The sequence below is a fragment of the Mirounga angustirostris genome, unplaced genomic scaffold (assembly GCF_029215605.1).
Source record: "Mirounga angustirostris isolate CCGP_5_RB_7025 unplaced genomic scaffold, mMirAng1.0.hap1 SCAF_4, whole genome shotgun sequence".
Classification (NCBI taxonomy): domain Eukaryota; kingdom Metazoa; phylum Chordata; class Mammalia; order Carnivora; family Phocidae; genus Mirounga; species Mirounga angustirostris.
In genome coordinates, this window is record NW_026991712.1 from 73,844,630 (window position 1) to 73,867,468 (window position 22,839).

A 22,839-nucleotide genomic window follows, 5' to 3' on the forward strand; every position below is an offset into this window, starting at 1 on the left:
CCAGGCGCCCTCCCCTGTGGATTCTATACCTAGATCCCCTGGTGTTGGGGAACAGGAAGGAGAGACAAAGGAGGCAGAAGCCATCTTGAATGTCTGGCAATATGTTGGTGGTGAAGAGATATTCTTGGATTTGTTTATTTCTATGCAATAGCCTTTCAAGGTGGGAAGATCACATAGTCCAGCACCCTCCTTTTACAATGAGATGACCAAGGCCCATGTAGATGGGATGACTCCTGAGAGGTGGCCGTCCTAGCGGTGGACTTAAGCATGTCCTCACAACTCCTGTCAGTGCCCCCTTTGCTGCACTACATCTGCCTCTCCTACACGTGCCCATCAGAGCCAGGACCAGTGCAAGACCTTGAGAGGTACTCACCTCAGGTGTAATACCTCAAGGGGTGCCAGTGCTGAGGTCTCGTCTGAAAGCTCGACCAAGGAGAGATCTGCTTCCAAAGTCACATGGCTGTTGGTAGAATTTCAGTTCTTTGGGGGCTGTTGGACTGGAAGCTTCAGTTCATGCTGGCTGTTGGCCACAGGCTACCCTCATTTCCTTGCCTGTGGTCCTCTCCCTTTAGCAGCTCCCAATATGGCAGCTTGCTTCATCAAAACTAGCAAGGGAGAGAGTCTGCTATAGAACCCTGTTTAATCTATTCATGGAAGTGACATCCCAGAATGTTTGCGAAATTCTAGCATTTAGAGCAAGTCACACATTTCCACATTTAAGAGGAGATTCCACAAGGCCATGAATAACAGGTGGTAGAGATCACTGGGGCCATATTTGAGGCTATCCACCACACAAGCAATGCAACAGAATTAGTGTGTGGTGAAAGCCATAGGTTCCATAAAGGGAGGCAAATGGTATTTTCTAAAAAGTTGTACCAATTCTAAACAACATGAAAGACACAACCTCGGGGGAAAAAATGATTGGTAGGTAAATCTAACCATGGCTCCCCTGCATGATATCAGGATCACAAAAGTGTGACCATGGGAGTCCTCTGCAGGTTATCTGCTAAAACTAGGAAATGGCACTATGTGACTGAAGTAGACCAATTTTTCAGATGGAATTTCAAGAAATGTTAGAATCTCTAGGCCTGCAGGCCTGGGAATAGGAGAAAGAAAGGGGAGAAAGAAGTACTATGAGGCCTGGTGGATAGGACATTCAGTTTCTATCCCTACAGAGAATTCTGTGAGCTGTTAAATATGCTGTTAAATATGATTGAAAATTACCAACCCAATGCAAGTTCCATAGGAATCATTCTCAATGAAAAGATCTGTGTCCCTAGTTCTGTTCCATAACTCACTTTCGTGAAATGATTTTATGAGCAAATAGAGTTAACTGGCATTGAGTATCTACAGAACTTCAAACCAAAACAATGAAAGAGTTAAAAAATAAGGATTCAGTCTTACAATGGACACGTATTAGTAGCTCAATAAAATTTCTAACTTCAAATAGTAAAATACAGAGAGCGTTCCTATGCTATGTTATTTCACATAATAGGATTCTATACCTCGTGGGTAAGTACAACTACTAATGATAATGGTAAGAGCTAATATATATTGAGAGACACCACAGTGTAGTGGGTAAGAGTGCAGACTCTGGAGTTAGACTGCAGAGGTTCAAACACCAGCTCTTCCTGTGACCTTGGGCAGGCCACCTAACCTCAGCTTTGCCATGTATAAAATACGAATAACAGCACTTATGTTCCAGGGTTGATGTGAGGATCAAACAAACTGATATTAGTACAGTGCTGGCTACTGTCATGTTCCCAGTATTGTTCTAAGTCCTCACCTGTAATCCTTGTAAACCACAAGGAATTGACTCCACATTTCACTCTCCTACCAATAAGACATGGGTAACCACGAGAGAAAGTTTTAAACTGTTTCTGGTTTTTATCCTTAAATTTCAGACTTTATTCTTAAATTTTAGCACAAAGTTATTTAGATAAAAGAAATTCTGCAAATGAAAGTGTCTAAACAGACACTTAACACATTCCTTTGGAAAATTTGCCTTTATTGTTTTACTAAAAGCATGTATACCATGAATTAAGTAGTTTTTAACTTCTGTTAATTTCCTTTTCTGAGTAGTATGATGACACTGTCATTGCAGCAAAAGACCAGTAGATGGCTGTCCAGAAAAAGGAACAAATACCTACAGTAAGGAACAAATACCTACAGTGAGAATTTTTACAAGATCACTTAAAAAGACCTACAAAAATCAGTAGAGGAGGGCACCTGGGTGGCTGGGTTGGTTAAGCGACTGCCTTCGGCTCAGGTCATGATCCTGGAGTCCCAGGATCGAGTCCCACATCGGGCTCCCTGCTCAGCAGGGAGTCTGCTTCTCCCTCTGACCCTCCCCCCTCTCATGCTCTCTCTCTCTATCTCATTCTCTCTCAAATAAATAAATAAAATCTTTAAAAAAAAATCAGTAAAGGAAGGCTATGGATAGATATGTTGAAAACACAGAGTTTGCAATGGTCTTAAGAATATTTTTTTAATTTTAAAATGAAACGGATATTTAATTCATCCTTTTCACAGTAAAATATTCATTACACTGCTGAAGGAAGTATCTATTTGGGTGTAACCTTCCCAAAGGCCAACTTACTTAACAGCAAAGTACTTATAATCTTATAGTCTGCATATCTTTGATTAAGCTACCAAAGGATACGTATATCTAGTAACTGATCTAAGGCATTAAGGCTGGTATACTGTCTTTGCTTCTTTTGGATAAATTGTTAATTTTACTTTTTCCCCAATATCTTATGTTATGTTAGAACATTACTTTCTTAGTGAAAATGTGGGGCCCACAGGAGCAGTTAACTTTCAAAAGAAAAATACAACAAAATGTCTCAACTAAACATAAATTTGAAAATAGTGATGCTTTCATTACATTTTTCTATTATCTCAACCAGCTGTTTCCTTAGTTCTAGTCACATCAACAATTTTTCCCATACATGCTGGGCCACATTTAGCCTTTTTCTATACTGAAATTCTTTTCTAAGGTCAAGGAAGTTAATTTGTTCACCATTTTCTCAAGTTCTTGAAGGGGAAAGGAAACCTAAGAATAGCTGTACCAGATTTGTTCCTAAAAAAAAAATCACAAACACACTTCTCAAGCATTCCTACTGGTAGCCATAGCAATAAGTTAAAGCCCTAAGTTATGAAGTCTCATTTAGGTTACAGCTAGTAAACTAAGAATGCAGGTTTTCAGATTTTTTGCTGCAAATTCTACTAATTACTAATATGTTTTTTACACCCGGATGACACTATAGAATAACTGAACTGGAAATATACAAACTTTAATATTTAAATTAATTGGTAAATGGCAGAAAAATCTACTATACATATTTTTGTGAGCCAAAGAAAGCCAGCTATTAGCTATGCCCAATTATCACCAAACAAACAAGTTCATGCTATTATTTGATAAAAGTTTTAAGTATAATTTCCCTTCAAAGAACAGAAGAGAAAGGCTCAAGACGGAGCCCTAATGGGGGGGTCAGAGGTCCGTCCTTCACCAGTTCTGTGTGTCTGAGCAAATTAACTCTTCTGCACTCAGCAGTTCACCTGTAAAATCATGAGGTTATTTACTCTTCCTTCTGCCCTGTACCAAAACCGGTCTTACCGATTTCGTTCTACTTAACCACTCTGTCATCTTTAAGTATATGTGTCCTTATGCTCTCTCTCCTGGCTACCCAAGTCAGTTGACCGCTCTTGGTTTTTCCACTGCACTTTGTCCCATACACTCAGTATTAGGGAGATCTTGAAGGGTCTTATCCGATACTAGGTTATCCGAACAGACGGGAAATAACATGTTTTAGAGTTAGGGAGACGTCCTGGGTCTCCAGGATGGGCCTCCGGACGCACAGGATAATCCTGGCAGCCGGGCATTTTTGCCCTCACTTTCCCGGAGGCAAAGAACCCAAGTTCAGGTGCTTTCTAGAAACGGATCAGATGCATCCGCCGCTTTGGGAAGCCAGAAGGCGAAATATCACGAAAATGTATTTCAGGCTATGAAAAGGGTTTAAAACAACACGCCCAGGTTGTCAGTCATTTTTCCTAATATCCACGTGAGTTAAACTCAGAAAAGTTACCCACCTGCTCAGAGAACGAGTGATTCGGTTTGTATAGGCAGCAACATTTGCACTGTAAAAACCACTGGAGTCTTTGCAGAGGCCAGGGGTAGGTGCACCAGGAAGAGGAGTTTCGCAGGTTTTAGGTCATAGTCTCCCTGTCATCTCTTGCAGGTGGCCAGAGGACCGCGGTAACCGCTCTGGCGGGGACGCCACCTCGAGGGGCTCTAACTCCTCCCGGCCGAAAGGGGGCACCCACAGCCACGTCTTTCCCGCCAACTCCACGGGAGCTCCAGCCCCGGCTCGCGCAGCCGCCTCCGGAGCCCTCAGGGCAATTCCTCTTCCGGGGCAGCGCGAAGGCGCGTGCGGGACCCGGATGCAGACGGGAGCGCAGCTATATAAGCGCCACGCAGGCCTCACGCTTTTCTCTTTGAGGAAGACGCGGTCGTAGCTACAGCGGAGGTGTGGACGCCCCGCTCCTGCTCCTGACTCACCGCTGTTCGCTCTCACCGAGGAACAAGTCGGTCAGGAAGCCGCGCCGCAGCCATGGTGAGGCGGGGCCCGGTGCCGCGTGGTTGGGGACGCGGAGGGACACGGTCCCTTCTGGGGACGGATTCCGGGATGGGAGGAAGCGGTGGGAGTACGAGTCTCACTTAGTAAAGAGGGCTCGTGAAATGGTGGAGGAGCCTAGGAAGTCTTTTCGTTAAGGTCGTTTCCAGGCTTCTAAAAGAAACCTGTCTCCATTTGTGTAATAATAGGCTTTTAAAGACACCGGAAAGACACCCGTGGAACCGGAGGTGGCGATTCACCGAATCAGAATTACTCTCACCAGCCGCAACGTAAAATCTTTGGAAAAGGGTCAGTACGATATTTTCAGAGTGAGACCTTTGGGCAAAAAAAAAAAAAATTTTATTCGGCTTTGTTGCTGTACAAGATTGACTCAGAAGTCAAGTGACAAGTCGCTTAACTTAAAGGCAAAGGAAGAACGATCTGTGCTTAACTGTTAGTGTGTTTTTTAAGTCGTTGTTGGCGATGAGGAGACAATTACTGTGTTGAATGATGATGATAGTTTTATACGCTATTCTGAGCCAGCGTCAGTTAAAATTCTGACGCTGACCTTTGTTTTGAACGAACTGAAAGATGCTTTTATTTTTCTGTAGTATGTGCTGACTTGATCAGAGGCGCAAAGGAAAAGAATCTCAAAGTGAAAGGACCAGTTCGGATGCCTACCAAGGTGAAAAAAATCAGGGGCAGGGGAAGAACACAAAGCGAAAGAAAAATTAATGGTAGAATTTGGTTCATGTTAAGTACCTGATTTTCGCAGATACCTGTTAAAAGTCTTTGCTGCTCTTTTTCTTGGGTGGGGTATGGTGTTTTTATAAGGGCACTGCCCTGGCTGAGGAAAAAATGGACTTGCCATTGTAAATTGGTGGTGATTTACGTAAAAGGGAAAGATGCTCTGGGAAGTATTCAAAAATAAGAGTAGTGGTTTTGCAGGTGTCCTAGGGATAAGCATAAAATCATAAATGCTTGGTTTCCTTTGTCTTTTGTTGCAGACTCTGAGAATCACTACAAGAAAAACTCCTTGTGGTGAAGGTTCTAAGACCTGGGATCGTTTTCAGATGAGGATCCACAAGCGACTCATTGATTTGCACAGTCCTTCTGAGATTGTTAAGCAGATTACTTCCATCAGTATTGAGCCAGGAGTTGAGGTTGAAGTCACCATTGCAGATGCTTAAATCAACCTTTTTAATAAATTGATTATCGGTTGTTAAATCTTGTTGACTTTCATTACTAATACCCATGTATTTTAGGAATACAGAATTGTGCTACGGGATTTCCTCCACCTTTGGAGTAGTCAAAATTAGACTAATATCCTAGGGGTGGGTGGTCTATCCTTTTCTCATTGTATCTCAGAGGCCACTAAAGCAGTTGACACTTGACATCACTTGAAAATGAATTGTATTAACTAAATACCTGGAGACCTTAGCATTGAGAATATACACAGTGTGGCGGTTCATAACTGGCTGCATATTAGAGCTTTTGCAAAACACACCTGGGTTTTACCCCCCAAAATTCTGATTTTAAGTGGATACAGGGTGCTGCTTTTGTGGGCAGGTAACTAACATTGGAAATAATAAGTTCTGCCAATTAATACATCCTTCCTCTTGACGTTAGGCTACAGTAAACTTTGCAAATTCTCAAGTATTTTGGAAATACTGGCCTTTATATTAAGCAGTTTTGCAGGGAAATGTTTTAATTATGTTAACATTTAGGTTATATCTATAGAAATATTTTAAATACAGTCCTTGGTATTTTAATGTGGAGCTATACTAACATGTAGTTTATATATAAATGTTTAATACATTATGTCAACTAGGAGAAAAGCACGTCATGGGGGTAGAGCAAATTTATTTAGGTAAACCCCTATTGGCACAATAATGGATAACATTGTTTAGCTACTAGACTCTGCTTTACTTTTTTATTTTTTTTTTAATTTGTTATTGTTAATCACCGTACATTACATCATTAGTTTTTGATGTAATGTTGCATGATTCATTGTTGGTGTATAACATCCAGTGCTCCATTCAGGACGTGCCCTCTTTAATACCCATCAGCAGGCTAACCCATCCTCCCACCCCCCTTCCCCCCCAGAACCCTCAGTTTGTTTTTCAGAGTCCATCGTCTCTCATTGTTGGTCTCCCCCTCCGATTTCCCCCCCTTCAAGTTTATTTTAGAGAGCAAGAGTGCTTGGGGGCGGGGCAGTGGGAGAATCTCAAGCAGACTCCCCACTGAACATGGAGCTCAACAGGGCTTGATCTCAACCCCAAGATCATTGAGGAAGAGTCAGACGTTCAATCACCTGAGCTACCCAGGCATTCCTCTGTTTATGCTTTATTTTCTTAAATGCTATTTCTGTAGTGCAAATCTGGAAATTGGTGGTAATTGGAGCATTATTAGCATAGATGAGATTTAAATGGGCTCATGGAATGACCATCCTCTTAATGTTCCATTACTGAAATTTTTGCTTTTTAGGATGTATAATCCTCTGGATATCCTAAATAGGTCTAGTTTTCTACTAGAGAAAATTGCCAGAAATATTTAACAAAAACATTTTTGCAAATTACAAAATTCAGAAAAAGTAATTGTGATAGCTTTGTGATGCTTAATAATAGGATTACAGTCATGAAACTCATGCCTTTTTTCTGGGTTTGGGCTTGGACCTTCAATTCTCTGGACTATCTTGTCCACTGTCCTCAGTTACCATGTGTGTTCAAATTGAACTTCAGCTGAGATTGCTCTGTACATCCATTTGTGTACTATACAACCTGCATCTCACATAGCTCAAACTTGTCTACAAGATGAAAATCCTCTTCCCTCCCCAAAACTTGTGTTCTTTCTCAATCCATGGTCCTGTCACACAGCCACATGGGTCACTCAAACATTGAATCCACATCCCCTATCTCTTCCAATACCCAAGTCCTCTTGATTCCACCTTTTTTCCTCTTAGATTTCAAAAAAATAATTCAAACATAGGGATTTGAGTGGAACTGAATCTGGAAAGAACTATGCCAAGTTGAAAAACTCAAAATCCTGGGTATTTTTTTAACTAGTTTGGGAAACTAAAAGGTATCACTGTAACTGTTAAACATTGAGCCATAAGCATAGTATTTGAAGAATTCCACAGTATGAGTCTAGTTAAGGCTCCTGAGTAAGCAGTGATCCATTCTTAGAAGCTTGTGTTCTTGGTTTATAAGTGAAAAAATTGTTCATCAGAAGCCAGGTAGTGAGCTACTAGCCTGTTTTCCAGCCCAATTTTAAGCTTTCTCTACATTGGAGGACTGAAGAGAGCTCTTTAGGTAGCAGTTAAAATCATTTTAAAACTTAAGTAACTGGGGCGCCTGGGCAGCTCAGTTGGTTAAGTGACTGCCTTCGGCTCAGTTCGTGATCCCAGGGTCCTGGAATCGAGCCCCACATAGGGCTCCCTGCTCTCTGCGGGTAGCTTGCTTCTCCCTCTCCCTCTGCCTGCCGCTCCCGCTGCCTGTGTGCGCGCACTCTCTCTTAAATAAATAAAATCTTAAAAAAAAAAAAAAAAAACCAAGTACCTGTTAATGTGTGGCCCCCTTATACCCACATAGAAGTACCTATAAGCTTGTTTTGGTGATCTAAATATACTGTAACACAGAAGTCTTTGGAATACACTCAATAACCAGAGAATTGGTTGAGAAAATACCAGTTCTGTGAAAACATAACCACTTAGGACTAAAGAATAGGGAAAAGGGTGCCTCAGTAAATCAGAAGGTGTTGAAAGAACAGCTTTATGGCCTTATAACAGTTGTGAATTTTAGCTGATCTGTGCCAAAGTAACTAATACATCAGCAATTGTAATTTTTCCCACTCAGATTGTTGGAGTTGTATTTAAACTATAGGTAATATTTAGAGAGCCTGTAATACAGCCAAAACATAGCACTTAAAATTTTGGGTACTGCGGTTGTCCTCAATCCCTCAAACATTTAAAAACTACTTGGAAACAAAACCCCTGCAGGACCTCGGGATATGTAGAAACCAACTAAAAGGTATTTGCACTATAGTGCAAATAGTGTCAATGATTCTGAGAGTTACAGGGACGTGAAGAAATGTTGGAGGTGGGAGGCCTCTCCAGTCCTTACCTCCTTTCCTTTGGGTTCACAGAGTACTGCTGCTGTTAGACAAATGTGAGCCAAACGTAAGGCAACAGAAACCACCATGGCTGTGCATTTGCTGGATCCATTTCCTCACCTGACATCCCTAAGTGCAGTGTGCAAGCTCTGTGGATATAAAGTGAACAGGCAAGAGAAAGAAGTAGAAATGCCTGGCCTGCTGTCAGATCTGCTCGAAACATGGTTATTTGGATATGTGGGCTTGATGAGCTACTTCTTTGGGCCTCAGTTCTCATGTGTAAAATACTTAAGAGTATCTATCTCAAGAGTATATATATGCCTGTTCCTTTATGTCTCTGGGGAACATTTTCCTACCAAACCAAGACTGGCATAGGTTTCTCATACCAGGACCTCGATTCCCACAGGGTAGGGTACACTGCTGGCCAGTGTGTTAGGTCAAATGACATTTGCAGAAGTACGCATGAATCCTCAGGGGCATGACCTTTCTGTGTCCTTCACCCAAAAGTAACCACGTAGATCTAACTATACTGGAGAACCTGGCAAAGCCAAAGTTTTATCTTTGGAAAGTAAGATGAATTCTTTCCTTCATCCTAGGAATAGTATATTTCACTTTTATAGCAAGTTAAGCTTTGAGAGAAGTGAATCCTTCCATACATTTTGTTCTGTAAACTGCTTTTTTTCTTTACATAGAACCCAACCTAAGAAATACTGTTAATATTGTATTATCTGAAACTTCATGTGCATAAAAGTAATTATAATCTTCTCTTTAGCTCTATAAAATTTTATCTTTAAAAAATAAAAATGAGAATATTCAATGTGTAAATTATTTTTATCATTAGTTATGTATCTGGGAGATATTTCTATATCCGCACATAACTTCATTTCTTTCAGTGAATTTTGCATCATATGGATGTACCTGAATTTAAATAACCAGAATTTATTTAATAATTAAATTATTAATTTTAAGAATTAGTCATTTATTTGAGAACATTTACTATATGCAGGTCTGACTTTTCCTAGGGTAGATAAAAGAGATTTCAGTCATAGAATATCAGAATTTTTTAAGATATTACCAAATTGATGCCCTTACATGACTCTGCCCATTTATATTCCTACCAGTAGTTGAAGTGCAATAACATCCATCTGATTAAAAAAATACTATTTTGGGGCAGCTGGGTGGCTCAGTCGGTTAAGTGTCTGCCTTCTGCTCAGGTCATGATCCCGGGGTCCTGGGATCGAGCCCCATGTCAGGCTCCTTGCTCAGTGGGGAGCCTGCTTCTCCCTCTCCCACTCCCCCTGCTTGTGTTCCCTCTCTCTCTGTGTCTCTCTCTGTCAAATAAATAAAATCTTTTAAAAAAAAATACTACTTTATCCCTGCCCTCCATTTGTTTATTTTCTCTTTCTGGTACTCCTATTGATTGGGTGACCTTCTGGAGGTCCTGTACGGCTCTTAGCTTTCTTTCACATGCTCTTTTAGTCTTTTTTCATTATACAATGTGGGATATTTCCTTGACTTTCTCATTTAGCACTTTTTAAATTTAATTTTCCATTTTGATAATCTTGTTCTTTTTTAACTCCTCCATTCTGGAAAATTTCAAACATACATAGGAGTAGAGGAAATGGTATCATGAACCCACTCAGCTTTAAGAATTGTCAACTGAGGGGCGCCTGGGCGGCTCAGTTGTTAAGCGTCTGCCTTCGGCTCAGGTCATGATCCCAGGGTCCTGGGATCGAGCCCCGCATCGGGCTCCCTGCTCGGCGGGAAGCCTGCTTCTCCCTCTCCCACTTCCCCTGCTTGCGTTCCCTCTCTCGCTGTGTGTCTCTCTCTGTCAAACAAATAAATAAAATTAAAAAAAAAAAAAAGAATTGTCAACTGATGCCAGTCTTCAAATATACTTTTACCCTTTCCCCCAAACAACCTTCAGATTATTTTGAGGTTAATCTCAGACATCATAATATTTCATACACACATTTTTCAGTGTCTAAATAAAAAAGGACTCATTTATTACTTTTTTTCAGTTTAGTAGTGTTAAGTATGTTCACATTGCTGTGCAACAGATTTCCAGATATTTTCCATCTTGCAAAATAAACTCTATACCCATTGAACAACTCCCCATTCTCCCGTCTCCCGTGACTTTGACTACTTTAGATACTTCATATAAATGGAGTCATATAGTATTTCTTTTTGGGACTGGCTTATTTCATTTAGCATAATGTCCTCAAGCTTCATCCTTGTGCTTTACAAGATTTCTTTCTTTTTAAAGGCTGAATAATATTTCATTGCATGTATATACCACATTTATTTCTTACTTATTCATTTCTCCCTCCATGAACATTTGGGTGGCTTCTACCTCTTGACTATTGTGAACAATGCTGCAGGAGTACTAATGTCTCTCAAGACCTGACTTTCAAGTTCTTTTAAGTAAATACCCAGAAGTGGGATTGCTGGATCATATGGTATAATTGTATTTTTAATTTTTTGAGAATCCTCCATAACATTTTCCCATAGCGGCTGCACCATTTTACGTTCCCATAAGGATTCCAGTGTTTCCACCTCCTCAACAACACATTTTCTGTTTTGTTTTGTTTTGTTTTGTTTTGTTTTGTTGATAGTAACCATCCTAATGGGTGTGAGGCAGTATCACATTGTGTTTTGATTTGCATTTCTCTAATGGTTAGTGAAGTTGAGCATCTTAGACTTGTCAGACATTTCTATATCTTTTTTGGAGAAATATCCATGCAAGTTCTTTGTCCATGTTTCCATCAGGTTATTTTTGCTCTTGTTGGGTTGTGGGAGTTCTTTCTATATTCTGAATATTTAACTCATTATTAGATACGTGATTTGCAAATATTTTCCCCCATTCTATAGGTTGCCTTTTCACTGCAGATCGTTTCCTTTGATGGGCAGGCTTTTTTAAGTTTGATATAGTCCCATTTGTCTATTTTTGCTTTTGTTTCCTATGCTTTTGATGTCATATCCAAGAAATCATTGCCAGATCCTATGTCATGAAGCTTTTCATTGGTGTTTTCTTCTGGGAGTTTTGTTGTTTAGGCATTAGTTTAAGTCTTTAATCAATTTTGAGTTAATTTTTGTATATGATCTAAGGTAATTTTTGTATATGGCTTCATTCTTTTGCATGTAGATATCCAGTTTTTCCAGCACTGTTTGTTAAAGAGACTGTCCTTTCCCCCACTGAATGGTCTTGGCACCCTGATTGAAAACCGTTTGACCCAATACGTGAGGGTTGAGGCATCTTTGCATTCCAGGAAAAAAATCCCACTTGGTCATGGTATAGAATTCTTTTAATGTGCTGATGAATTTGTTTGCTAGTATTTTGCTGAGGATTTTTGCATCAATATTCATCAGGGATATTGGTCTCTAGTTTTCTTTTTTTATTGAGGTATAATTGACCTATAACTTATTAAATGTGTTTCAGGTGTATGAGGTAATGATTCAATATTTGTATAGAGTCTGTAGTTTTCTTGTGGTGTCTTTGGCTTTAGTATTGGATTGATGCTGTCCTCACAGAAGGAGTCTGGGAGTGTTCACTTCTCCAGTTTTTTAGAGGAGTTTGAGGAGGGTTGGTGTTAATTCTTCTTTAAATGTTTGGTAGCATTCCCCAATGAAGCCATCTGATCCTGGGGTTTTTCTTTGTTGGCAGATTTTTTATTACAGACTCAATCTCCTTACTAGTCTGTTCAAATTTTTAATTTCTTCATGAGTCAGTCTTAGGCTGTATATTTCTAGGAACTGATCCATTTCCTATGGGTTTTTCAATTTGTTGGCATATAAGTGTTTGTAGTATTCTCTTACAATCCTTTTCGTTTCTGTGGCCTTAGTTGTAATGTCCCACATTTCAATTCTGATTCTAGTTATTTAAGTAGTCTCTCTCTCTTTTTTTTTTCAAGTGATCTAGCTAAGGGTTTTTCAATTTTATTGATCATTTCAACAATCCAACTCTTAGTTTTATTAATACCCCTATCAGGTTGGTTTTTTTTTTCCTGTTCCTGTTCTCTATTTTGTTTATGCTCTAATCTTTAGTATTATCTTCCTCATGCTAACTTTGAGTTTCTTCTTTCTCTAGTTGATATAAAGTTAGATTATTGATTTGAGACTTTCTTCTTTCTTAATGTAAGCATTTAGACCTATAATCTTCCCTGTTGGTACTGCGTTCACTTCATCTCATACATTTTGGCTTATTGTTTTTCCATTTTCCTTTGTCTTACAATATTTTCTAATTTCCCCCGTGAATTCCTTGACCAAAGAATTTGGCCAAATTGGCTTTTCTGAATTCCAGAAAATTGTTGAACTCACAAGTCTGTTTCCATTTTCTATTTTGTTATTTATTTATTCCTTGGTTTTCCTCTTTAATAATTTTAGTGAGGTCTCTAGGCCAAGATGAAGCAACATTAGTCTGCAGTCCTGAGCTAAGATTTAACTGATTCTTAAAGTTTCTTGAGCATCTATTTTATATAGATAACCCATCTAGGATACTTCTCATTAAGAAGAAAGGTAGAGTAGCATTGTGCCGAAGGGCAGGGGCTCCTGAACCAGACCGTCTGGGTTCCAAATTTGGCTGTGCTCTTTTGTAGCTGAGACTTTAAGTATGTTACTTATACTCTTCTATCTTAGTTTTCTCATCAGTCAAATGAGAATAATAATAATAATAATAAATGCCTCACAGACTTATTGGAAGGTGAAATGAGTTAATATTTTTAATGTGCTTAGGTCAGTGCTTAGCATAAAGTAAGAGCTACTTCAATATTTAGAAATTAATAAATTTGAATTTCAGAAAATGAAATGTATCCGAAAATGTGGCCCCTTGAATTTGTCTCACTCATACCTGGTACAAAGTTCCCTGAATACAACGACATTTAAAAAAATTTTTTTTCTGCTTAGAAATCAACTAAAATTCAGTGGTGACTGCTTTCACAGTTAAGTAGGTAGTTAATAAAAAGCAAATGTGTAAGTTTAAATGACTGTGTGTATGCCTGACAAGATACACGGGCATCATAGTCACAAGTGAAATAAATTCATAGAAAGTCCAGCTAACAGAGGCAAGAGGCACAACCTGGCAAAAGAAACACTCAAGGAAACAGATTCCAAACATTTGTTTCCTTTTGTTTTTATTAATCATTGCATTCTCACAGCCAAAGCTTGAGGAGAGTAAGAGCTCTACCTAGTTAAAGCCCAACCAAAAGACCATAATAAATAGTGAAAAATATAGTTCTACTAAATTGCAGTATTTTTTAGAATGAACTTTTGACATTGTTTTCCTATAAGCAGGTGTTTTTAATCATATAATATTCATTATTTGTTCACTTACGATTTAGCACATTGTACATCATCAAGTCTCAAGAGTTTTCATTTCTAAAGGAGTCAACACTGTGGGCTTAAATCTCTTCCAAAGACAAAGCCCATTAAACTTTGCTTTAAAGAAAATGAGGGAAGGCCCACAAGAGCAAAAAGTATTTTGTTTCTTAAAACGAAGGAAAGAGAAATAAACCAATACCCTACAACCAGTAAGCCCGATTTGTCACAATTCAGTCAATGGCAGTCATGCCAGAAAATGAGGTTGACATGTGTTCCTTGAAGATAACCTCCTTTTGTTTCTCTCTTGAAATAAACTTACAGAAAAGCTGCAAGAACAGTACAAAGACCATTTTGTCAACAGGACACTCCATCACCCCAAAACACATCAATGTATTCTTTCCCGCACAAAAATGCATTCTCCATCACAACCATGATACAACCATCAAAAGTAGGATAGTCACACTGATACGCTAGTTCCATCTAATCCTCACACCTCATTCAAATTTTGCCAATTGTCCTAATTTTGCCCTTTAGAACACAAGGGTCCAGATGAGAATCATGCATTCCATTGAGTTAACAGGTCTTATTAGTCTCATTTAGCCCAGAACAGTCCCTTGGTGTTCCCTTGGCCTTCATGACCTTGACATTTCTGAAAGTTATAGGTACTGAAATTTGGATACCTTCCTTACCCATCTCAGGCTGCAGCACCTCACTCAGGACTGACTCCTGCAAGTGCGCCCTCCTCTACTGAGAACCTCCCACTTGGGCTGGATGCCCTAAGTTGGGCTGCTGCTGCCACTGCCACCGCAGTGATGCCACCTTGCCCTGCTCAGGCTCCAACACCCTTACACCCATGCAAGTACCCCTCTCACTCCACTGAGGCACCAGCCCGCTGCACTTGGATGTCCCTCCACAGACACCCACCTCACCCTGCTCAGGCGCTAATACCCTGCAATGGGACCGTTGCAGCTCCCCACTCCCTGGGTGGGTGGTCTCACACAAAGGCTGAATTGCTCAGGGAGAGAGGGATAATGGGAAAAAGAAGAGGACAGCTTTCGATAGTGTTAAGAAACATGTTTTAGTATCTGTCTAAACATGAATCGTAGCAGACAAAAGTCTGAACCAGTTGACGAGCTGAAGTCATTTTACCAAGCAGAAATTACAGATTTTAAACAAAAAAATCTTTTAGTTTATATCATGAACCCCAAAGGAATATTTTGAGATGTTAAAATGGGTGGTTACATTTGACTATGATTATTTTAAAAACATGCACAGAGAATTCAGTCTTAAACATTTTATGTCTATACACAAAAAATGATATTCCATCTACTTTGCTCAAACTAAAAAATGAAATAAATAAAAATTATGATATAAAACATTTAAATTAGTATGATATTATTATAAAACTTGGGTTCCTGTTTTGTAATGATGTGTTAGTGTTCTCTAGAGAAACAGAACATGTATGAAATTTACTGTAAGGAATTGGCTCATGTGATTATGAATGCCAAGAAGTCCCAAGATCTGCAGGGTCGGTCAGCAAGCTGAGACCCGGGAGAGCCAATGGTTTAGTTCTAGTCTCAGTCCAAAGGCCTGAGAACCAGGAGAATCAATGGTATACTTCCAGTCTGTAAGCCAACAGGCTCGAAGAGAGGCCAGGAAGAGGCAATGTTTCAGTTCTAGTCTGAAGGCAGGAAAAAGCCAATGTCCCAGCTCAAAAGCAGTCAGGCAAGAGGAGAGCCCTTTTACTCCCAGGAAGGTCAGCATTTTTGTTCTATTTGGGCATTCCACTGTTTGGATAAGGCCCACATATGCTGGGTGAGGGGCAATCTGCTTCACTCAGTGTACAGATTTAAATGTCAATCTCATCCGAAAACAATCTTGCAGAATATTATTAAGCCAAATATCTGGGCCTCTCATGGTCTAGTCAAGTAGACATACATATAAAATCAGCCATCACAGGGGCACCTGGGTGGCTCAGTCTGGCTCTTGATTTCAGCTCGGCCCCGATCTCGGGATTGTGAGATCAAAATTAACCATCATAAATGGCAACCTGAATGTTCCTACCAGAAACCCTCTTTCCTACAGGAAACTGCTAATCCATGCCACCATCACTTCTTTTTTTCTCTTGCACCTACAACATAAAATTTAACATCTTAACTACTTTTAAGTGTGCAGTTCAGTAGTGTCAAATATACGCACATTGTGGTGAAGCAGATCTCCAGAACGGTTTCATTTTGCGAAACTGAAATTCTGTACTCATTAAATAACAACCCTCCCACCCTGCCCCAGCCTCTCCATCACCATGCTACTTTCTGTTTCTCAGTGTGACTATGTCGCATACCTCACAGTACTGGAATCATAATAGTATTTGTCATTTTGTGACTGGCTTATGTCACTTAACAGAATGTCCTCAAGGTCCACCCATGTATTTCACAGGATTTTCTTTTCTTTTAAGACTAATCTTCCACTACATACATACCACATTTTCTTTTCTGTTTATCTATTCATGGACATTTAGGTTGTTTCCACCTCTTGGCTACTGTGAATAGTGCTGCTATGAACATGGATGTTTAAGACCCTGCTTTCAATTCTTTGGGGTAAATTTCCAGAAGTGGGATTGCTGGATCGTGTGGTCCACCATCATTTCTTACCTGGGCCATTTCAATAGCCTCCCTGCTGGTCTCCCTGCTTTCCCTTGTCCCCAGCCCCAGGCTCATTCTATTTTTTTCCATAGGTGCTAAAATTATCTTTCAAATATTTCAATCAGGTCGTGTCATTTTTTCTGTTTAAACCTCTCCAACAGAGACATCTAGTTTCTGCTTGGGATGTACAGAACTAGAAGTGCCACTCCCAATCTTACAACAATAACAAAGAAAAAAACCTCAAGTTCATGACTTTTATTGAACTCATCAGGCTGCTGAGATCTTAAGGCAACCAGTTACCTAAGGAGACACAGGCCTTTCCTGGGAGAGACCAGATGCAAGTATTTGCTTATTTGGGGGCAGATGCAGCTGCTAAGAAGAATCAAATATTTTTCATCCTTTGTAATTTATCAGTTTCAGAAAAATCTCAATTAGGGAATATTATCTTTTGAAAAATAATTTTACAGCTAATTAAAGTGTAATGCTTTAATTTCTAAAGCTTTTCTTTTATCCATTTGCAATGAACCCTTTCTAAAATGTGCTCTACTTTACCCTGCTTTATTAAATAGAGTATACATACCATTATTGGGCTTTTTTTAGGCTAGAGGATCACTCTGAACCTCAGGTGTTATATCATGCTAGAAGACCATCATGTCCTCAAGGGCTATCACACCATGAGAGGCCCTTGAGTTCATTTAAAGAGATACTCCTCTAGCTGATCTTCTGTCCTTCAGAAAATCCCTTCAAAGGTGTCCTTTCCAGTGGCATAATGCTTAGTGGAAAACCTTGTTTTTGGAAAGAGCAAGGCAAAGGTCCAACTACCTTAGCTCTCAGATGAAAGGTACCAGTAGACGCAGTAGGGGTGGAGTGGACTGGAACCCATCTAGGTCCGTCGTCAATCTTATACCCATATGATTGTACTCACCTGCACTTCCAAGACTTTGAGACCATATTTGATGAGCGACACACCCACTAAACTCAAGAGTGTGCAAGCTTATCCAGATCTAGTTATAATGCTTTCCTAGAATTCTGTGTGGTATTGTACCATGAGTTCTTACTTAACAAAGACCTCCTTGCTAAAGATCTTTGGGTCACCAGAAATCTGTGAATGGGCTCCAATGAATTCACTTTGAAATTATAGACAAAATTTTGCATGTGCTTATGCTTGACTTTTCTGGGAAGAAGTTCCAATATTTTGTCACATTCTCAGAGGGAATGAAATGGGCTAAGACGTTACCCCTCTAACTCTGAAGAAAAGGAAGTGAGAAAGTGAGTTATATTAGTCTTTTAGGCAGGCTCAATCTGAGCTGAGCATCAGGTATAAATAAATCCAAGTAAAAGGGTTACCTCTATGGGATTAGCTTCTGAGGCATATATAACTGTATGTCACACTTGAGTTATAAGGACAGTGTCCTGCACTTTTCTTTTCTTCACTAATACATCATGGACATCATTTTAGGCATTTTATTTTTGTGTTTATGGAACTATGCTAATCTTTTTAATGCTTACTTGAGATTTCACTGTATAGCTATACCACAATTTATTTATCTGGCACCCCTTTGATAGATACCTAGATTTTTTTATTCTAGTTCTTGTTGTTGTTGTTGTTGTGAACAATGCAGCACTGTATATGTGTACCTTTGACTTCGCATAATGTACAGCAGTGCCTTTTGGTTCATTCTCTTCTGATACAGGGCATTATTATTATCTTTGGGGGATTTTCCAGAATGATAGGTGAAAACTATGTCTTGTACTGTTGCTTTTTATTTATTCCCTTAAAGATTCCCATATATTTATGGAGTATTTGTATTTGTTTTTCTATGAAATGTATGTTTCCATTTGCCTCAATAAATGTATCTTTACAGTGTTAAGTGTTATAAAAGTGAGAAGCCCAGAGTGCTATGGGCTACACCCCCCATTTACCAACGGGTATGTAATTTGATCCTACTCTAGAACAAATTATTCATGTCTCTATTTTCTCTTTTCAATTATTTTTTTAAAAAGATTTATTTGAGAGAGAGAGCATGCGCATGTGCAAATAAGTGGGGAGAAGAGCAGGGGGGAAGGAGAGAGAGAATCTCAAGAAGACTCCACCAAGCAAGGAGCCTGACGGCAGGGCCCCATCTTACAACCCCAAGATCAAGACCCGTGCTCGCTTCGGCAGCACATATACCAAGATCAAGACCCGAGCTGAAATCAAGAGTTGGACGCTCAACCAACTAAGCCACCCAGGCACTCCTCTTTTCAATTATTTTTTGCAGGATCAGATAAGGGTAGCTAGAAATTTGATAGAAAAGTCAACTGCCAAAAAACTAATGATGCACTGATGCACTGAGTAGATATATTAATGTCCAAGGTGACATTTCAAGAAATACCAGGAACAGAGAAAATCAGGAGATAAAAATTTCTATAACCACGACTTCAACTTGAGTTAAGTATGAGCCTACTTAAGGAAATGTTCATAGTGATTGCCTATTTCTGTGGTTTTTTTTTTAAGGTAAAAAATGCTTTGCTGTAACTATAGCTTTCATCATTATCTATAGAAAAATAATTTTATGTCCTATAGTGGAAACTTATAAAACTTTGGAAAGGTTGTGATTTTTAAATGTGAAGTTTGAGGTTTTATTCCTGAAGTCATCTCCCTGCAGGTTTTTGGCAGTTGTACTATTTCTTTTAATATTTTACTTGAATCTTTGAGAGTATATCAAGAATGTGGTTCCATATGAAGAAGACAGCCAAGCTCTGTGATGAAGGCAATGCTTGGTAGATCATATGTTTTTCTGTGAATTTCAGTGTGGTTTGGATAAAATCATGGTTTTCAAGGAGTATTTGTTTTATTATCTGCACAGCTCTCAGCTAGATGTTTCACCTAACTCACTGGGAGTTTGCCGAGGACCCATTAGCACTGTGAAATATAAGTAGGAATATATTACATTGAGGGCCTGGAGGTGGAGCCAAAGAGGTGCCAAGGAGGAGGAAGTAAACAGGTGAAGGAGTGTTTTAGGCAGAAGGACCAGCTCATAGGGGAGAAAAAACCTGGCATGTGAAAGGGTCTGAGAGAAGTTGAGAGTGGATAAAATATCTAGCCAGGGAGACAGAGGGGGCTGGAGAGGTAAGACAGGTCAGGTCATGCAGGGGCTTTATTCTATGCTAAGGAATATAGACTATCTTCAGAGAAAAAAGAGAATATAAGAGGGTTCTTGTCAGAGAAGTAAGATGATGAGATACAGTATAAAAATGGATTGGAGGGGTGGGAGAAACCTAAAGACTGGAAGACCATTTCAAAAGCCCAGATGAGACATGACTGCAACTTTAACTAAGATAGTGGAAATTGGAATAGAGAGAATTCTATCACTGTAAAAAGTTTTCTGGAAGTAGAATCTATCATATTTGTAAATAGGTTGAATAGGAGGAAAAAGGTAAGTGAAGAGTGATGTCTCCAGCATTGGAGAGCTGGTAGAGCATTTACAAAGAACACTAGAAAAGGCTTGGAGGGCTGAATTGACGTGTTTGAAGTGGCCATGTGACATCCACGTGCAGATACTTGGTAGATAGCTAGATAAAGTGGATCAGAAGATTAGGAGAGTAATTTGGAATGGAGATCAGATGTGGGAGCATCAGCACAAAGATAATTGCAGTCATAGAGACAGATGAGATGGCCCAGGGGGCACATGTCAAGTGAGATAAGATGGGCTGGAGGAACCCTGGAGATGACAAATCCTGATCAAGAAAACCAAGGGAGTGTGGAATAAGGGAAGCCAAGGAAACATTGTAAGAATAAGGGAAGTATCAACTGGGTCAAATAAGCAAATCAGATACAAGTCAGATAAGATGAGTCCATTAGATTTAGCAGAAACTTACACAACAGTAGCTTCAAAAAGCTAGTGGAAATGGGAGGGAGATGGGGGGTGGGGGCTGAGGAGTGGGAGGAGGGTGAGACAATGGAAGCAGTTAGCACAAACACTCTGGAAAATTTGGCTGTAATGGAGGTAAGAGATAAAGGGCTAGAGGCCAGCAGCATGTGGTTGAGCTGATTTTGTGTTCTTCAGATGAACTTAAGGTGTGTTTAAAGGCTGATGGGAAGAGAGGCAAGAGTTGAACACGGGAGAAAGGGGTGGCAAGTGAAGGAGAAAACGTGAAGGATGACATCATCGTGGGAGAAGGAGATGGTGGGGTTCATGAGAAGGAGGGATGGATGGAATCCAGAGACAGAAGGATTAGCTTGAAGAAGAGGAGGGACACCTTACCCTTTTCTATTGTAGGTAGGAGGAAAGAGGTAAGGACAAGGCCTATTGGCAAGTAAGTGCATTTGTTTAGTACCTGAAGTTCAGTAATTGCTCATATGTTAATTCCTAGTGTCTCTGTGAATAAGGAAAGAGTCATGAGTACGAAAGGAGGGAACTGTGGAATCCAAGACTTGAAGAGAATGAGGAAAGTATGAGAAAGCTTAAAGCAGACCAGGAGAGAAATAGAGCCAACCAGAAAACAGAAGGATTTGGGGGTGGTAAGGCTGATTTTATAATGGCACCAATCCAAGCCATTTTATTACTTTTTCTGTAGTTGCAGGCTCAAGATTTAGAAATAGGGAAAGCAAATGGTTGTGTTGATCCAGGATTGGGGTTTTCCAGAACACAACAATGGTGGGAGATAAGACAAGAGAGTGGAGAATATTATCAAGAATATTACCAATAGTGGGGCACCTGGGTGATTCAGACAGCGTCTGCCTTCGGCTCAGGTCATGATCTCTAGGTCCTGGGATCGAGCCCCACATGGGGCTCCCTGCTCAGCGGGAAGCCTACCTCTCCCTCTCCCACTTCCCCTGCTTGTGTTCCCTCTCTCGCTGTGTCTCTCTCTGTCAAATAAATAAATAAAATCTTTAAAAAAAAAAAAAGAATATTACCGATAGTAAAAACACCCCCAATAATTCCATTAAAAAATAAGCCAAGAACTTGAACAGACATTTTCCCAAAGAATACATATAAATGGTCATCAGGTATATGAAAAGATGTTCAACATCACTAATCATCTAGGAAATGTAAACTAAAACCACAAGATATCATCTCACATCTGTTAGGATGGCTATGATCAAAAATATCAAAGACAACAGTGTTGGTGAGAATGTGGAGAATTGAAACCTTCATGTACTATTGGTGGGAATGTAAACAGGTACAGCCACTATGAAAAACAGTATGGAAGTACCTCAAAAAATTAAAAATAGAATTACCATATGATTCAGCAATCCCACTTCTGGATATTTATCCAAAAGAATTGAAATCAGGATCTCAAAGAGCTATTGGTACTTACATGTTCATTGTAGCCCTACTTGTAATAGCCAAGATGTGGAAACATCCTAAATTTTCTTGATGATGGATGAATGGATTTTTTAAAATGCAGTATATACACACAATGGAATGTTATTCAGCCTTAAAAGAGAAGGAAATCCTGGGATATGTGACAACATAGCTGAATCTTGAGGATGTTGTGCTAAGTGAAATAAGTAAGTTGTGCCAGTCACAAAAGGATAAAAACTGTATGATTTCACTTATCCTACACAGTCAAACTTACTAACAGATACATGAAAAAAGTGTTCAACATCATTAATCATCAGGGAAATGTAAATGAAAACTACAATGAAATATCACCTCACACCAGTCAGAATGGCAAAAATCAAAAACACAAGGAACAACAGGTGTTCGCAAGGATGTGGAGAAAAAGGAGCCCTCCTGCACTGTTAGTGGGAATGCAACTGTGCAGCCCCTGTGGAAAACAGTATGGAGGTTCCTAAAAAGTTAAAAATAGAACTCCCTTATGATCCAGCACTCGCACTACTGGGTATTTACCTAAAAAAATACAAGAACACTAATTCAAAGGATACATGCACCCTTTTGTTTAAAGCAGCATTATTTATAATAGGCAAGATATGGAAGCAGCCCATTAACAAATGGATAAGGAAGATGCAGTATATAAACAATGGAATATTATTTAGCTGTAAAAGAGAATGAAATCTTGCCATTTGCAAGGACATGGATGGAGTTAGAGAGTATAATGCTAAGTGAAATAGCTTAGAAAAAAACAAATAACATATGATTTCACACATATGTGGAATTTAAGAAACAAAACAAATAAACAAAGAAAAAAAAGAGAGAAAGACAAACCAA

The 22,839-nt window shown here is 39.5% G+C and overlaps 1 protein-coding gene, 1 long non-coding RNA gene and 1 other non-coding gene across 5 annotated transcripts in view; 2 read left to right on the forward strand and 1 right to left on the reverse strand.

Moving 5' to 3' along the window:
- LOC135364113 (uncharacterized) overlaps positions 1 to 4,411 on the reverse strand; it is a 94,696-nt gene extending 90,285 nt beyond the window's left edge. For all 3 annotated transcript variants that reach the window (XR_010410705.1, XR_010410706.1, XR_010410704.1), the window contains exon 1: positions 4,090 to 4,411. This is a non-coding gene — a long non-coding RNA (uncharacterized LOC135364113). The remainder of the gene's footprint in view (positions 1 to 4,089) is intronic.
- Positions 4,412 to 4,420: 9 nt separating this feature from the next.
- RPS20 (ribosomal protein S20) lies at positions 4,421 to 5,840 on the forward strand. Its single transcript, XM_064588314.1, has 4 exons — positions 4,421 to 4,613; positions 4,823 to 4,922; positions 5,225 to 5,298; positions 5,621 to 5,840. The coding sequence occupies exons 1-4, from the start codon at positions 4,611 to 4,613 to the stop codon at positions 5,801 to 5,803; spliced, it is 360 nt and encodes a 119-aa protein (XP_064444384.1). The 5' UTR covers positions 4,421 to 4,610; the 3' UTR covers positions 5,804 to 5,840.
- On the forward strand, positions 5,092 to 5,158 carry LOC123860744 (small nucleolar RNA U54). Its single transcript, XR_006794857.1, has one exon. It is a non-coding gene; the product is annotated as a small nucleolar RNA U54 (small nucleolar RNA).
- Positions 5,841 to 22,839: the final 16,999 nt, after the last annotated feature.

Coding starts and splice junctions, on each gene's coding strand:
- RPS20 (XM_064588314.1), top strand. Junction 4,923..5,224: donor CGTAAAATCTTTGGAAAAGG/GTCAGTACGATA, acceptor ATTTTTCTGTAG/TATGTGCTGACTTGATCAGA. Junction 5,299..5,620: donor CAGTTCGGATGCCTACCAAG/GTGAAAAAAATC, acceptor CTTTTGTTGCAG/ACTCTGAGAATCACTACAAG.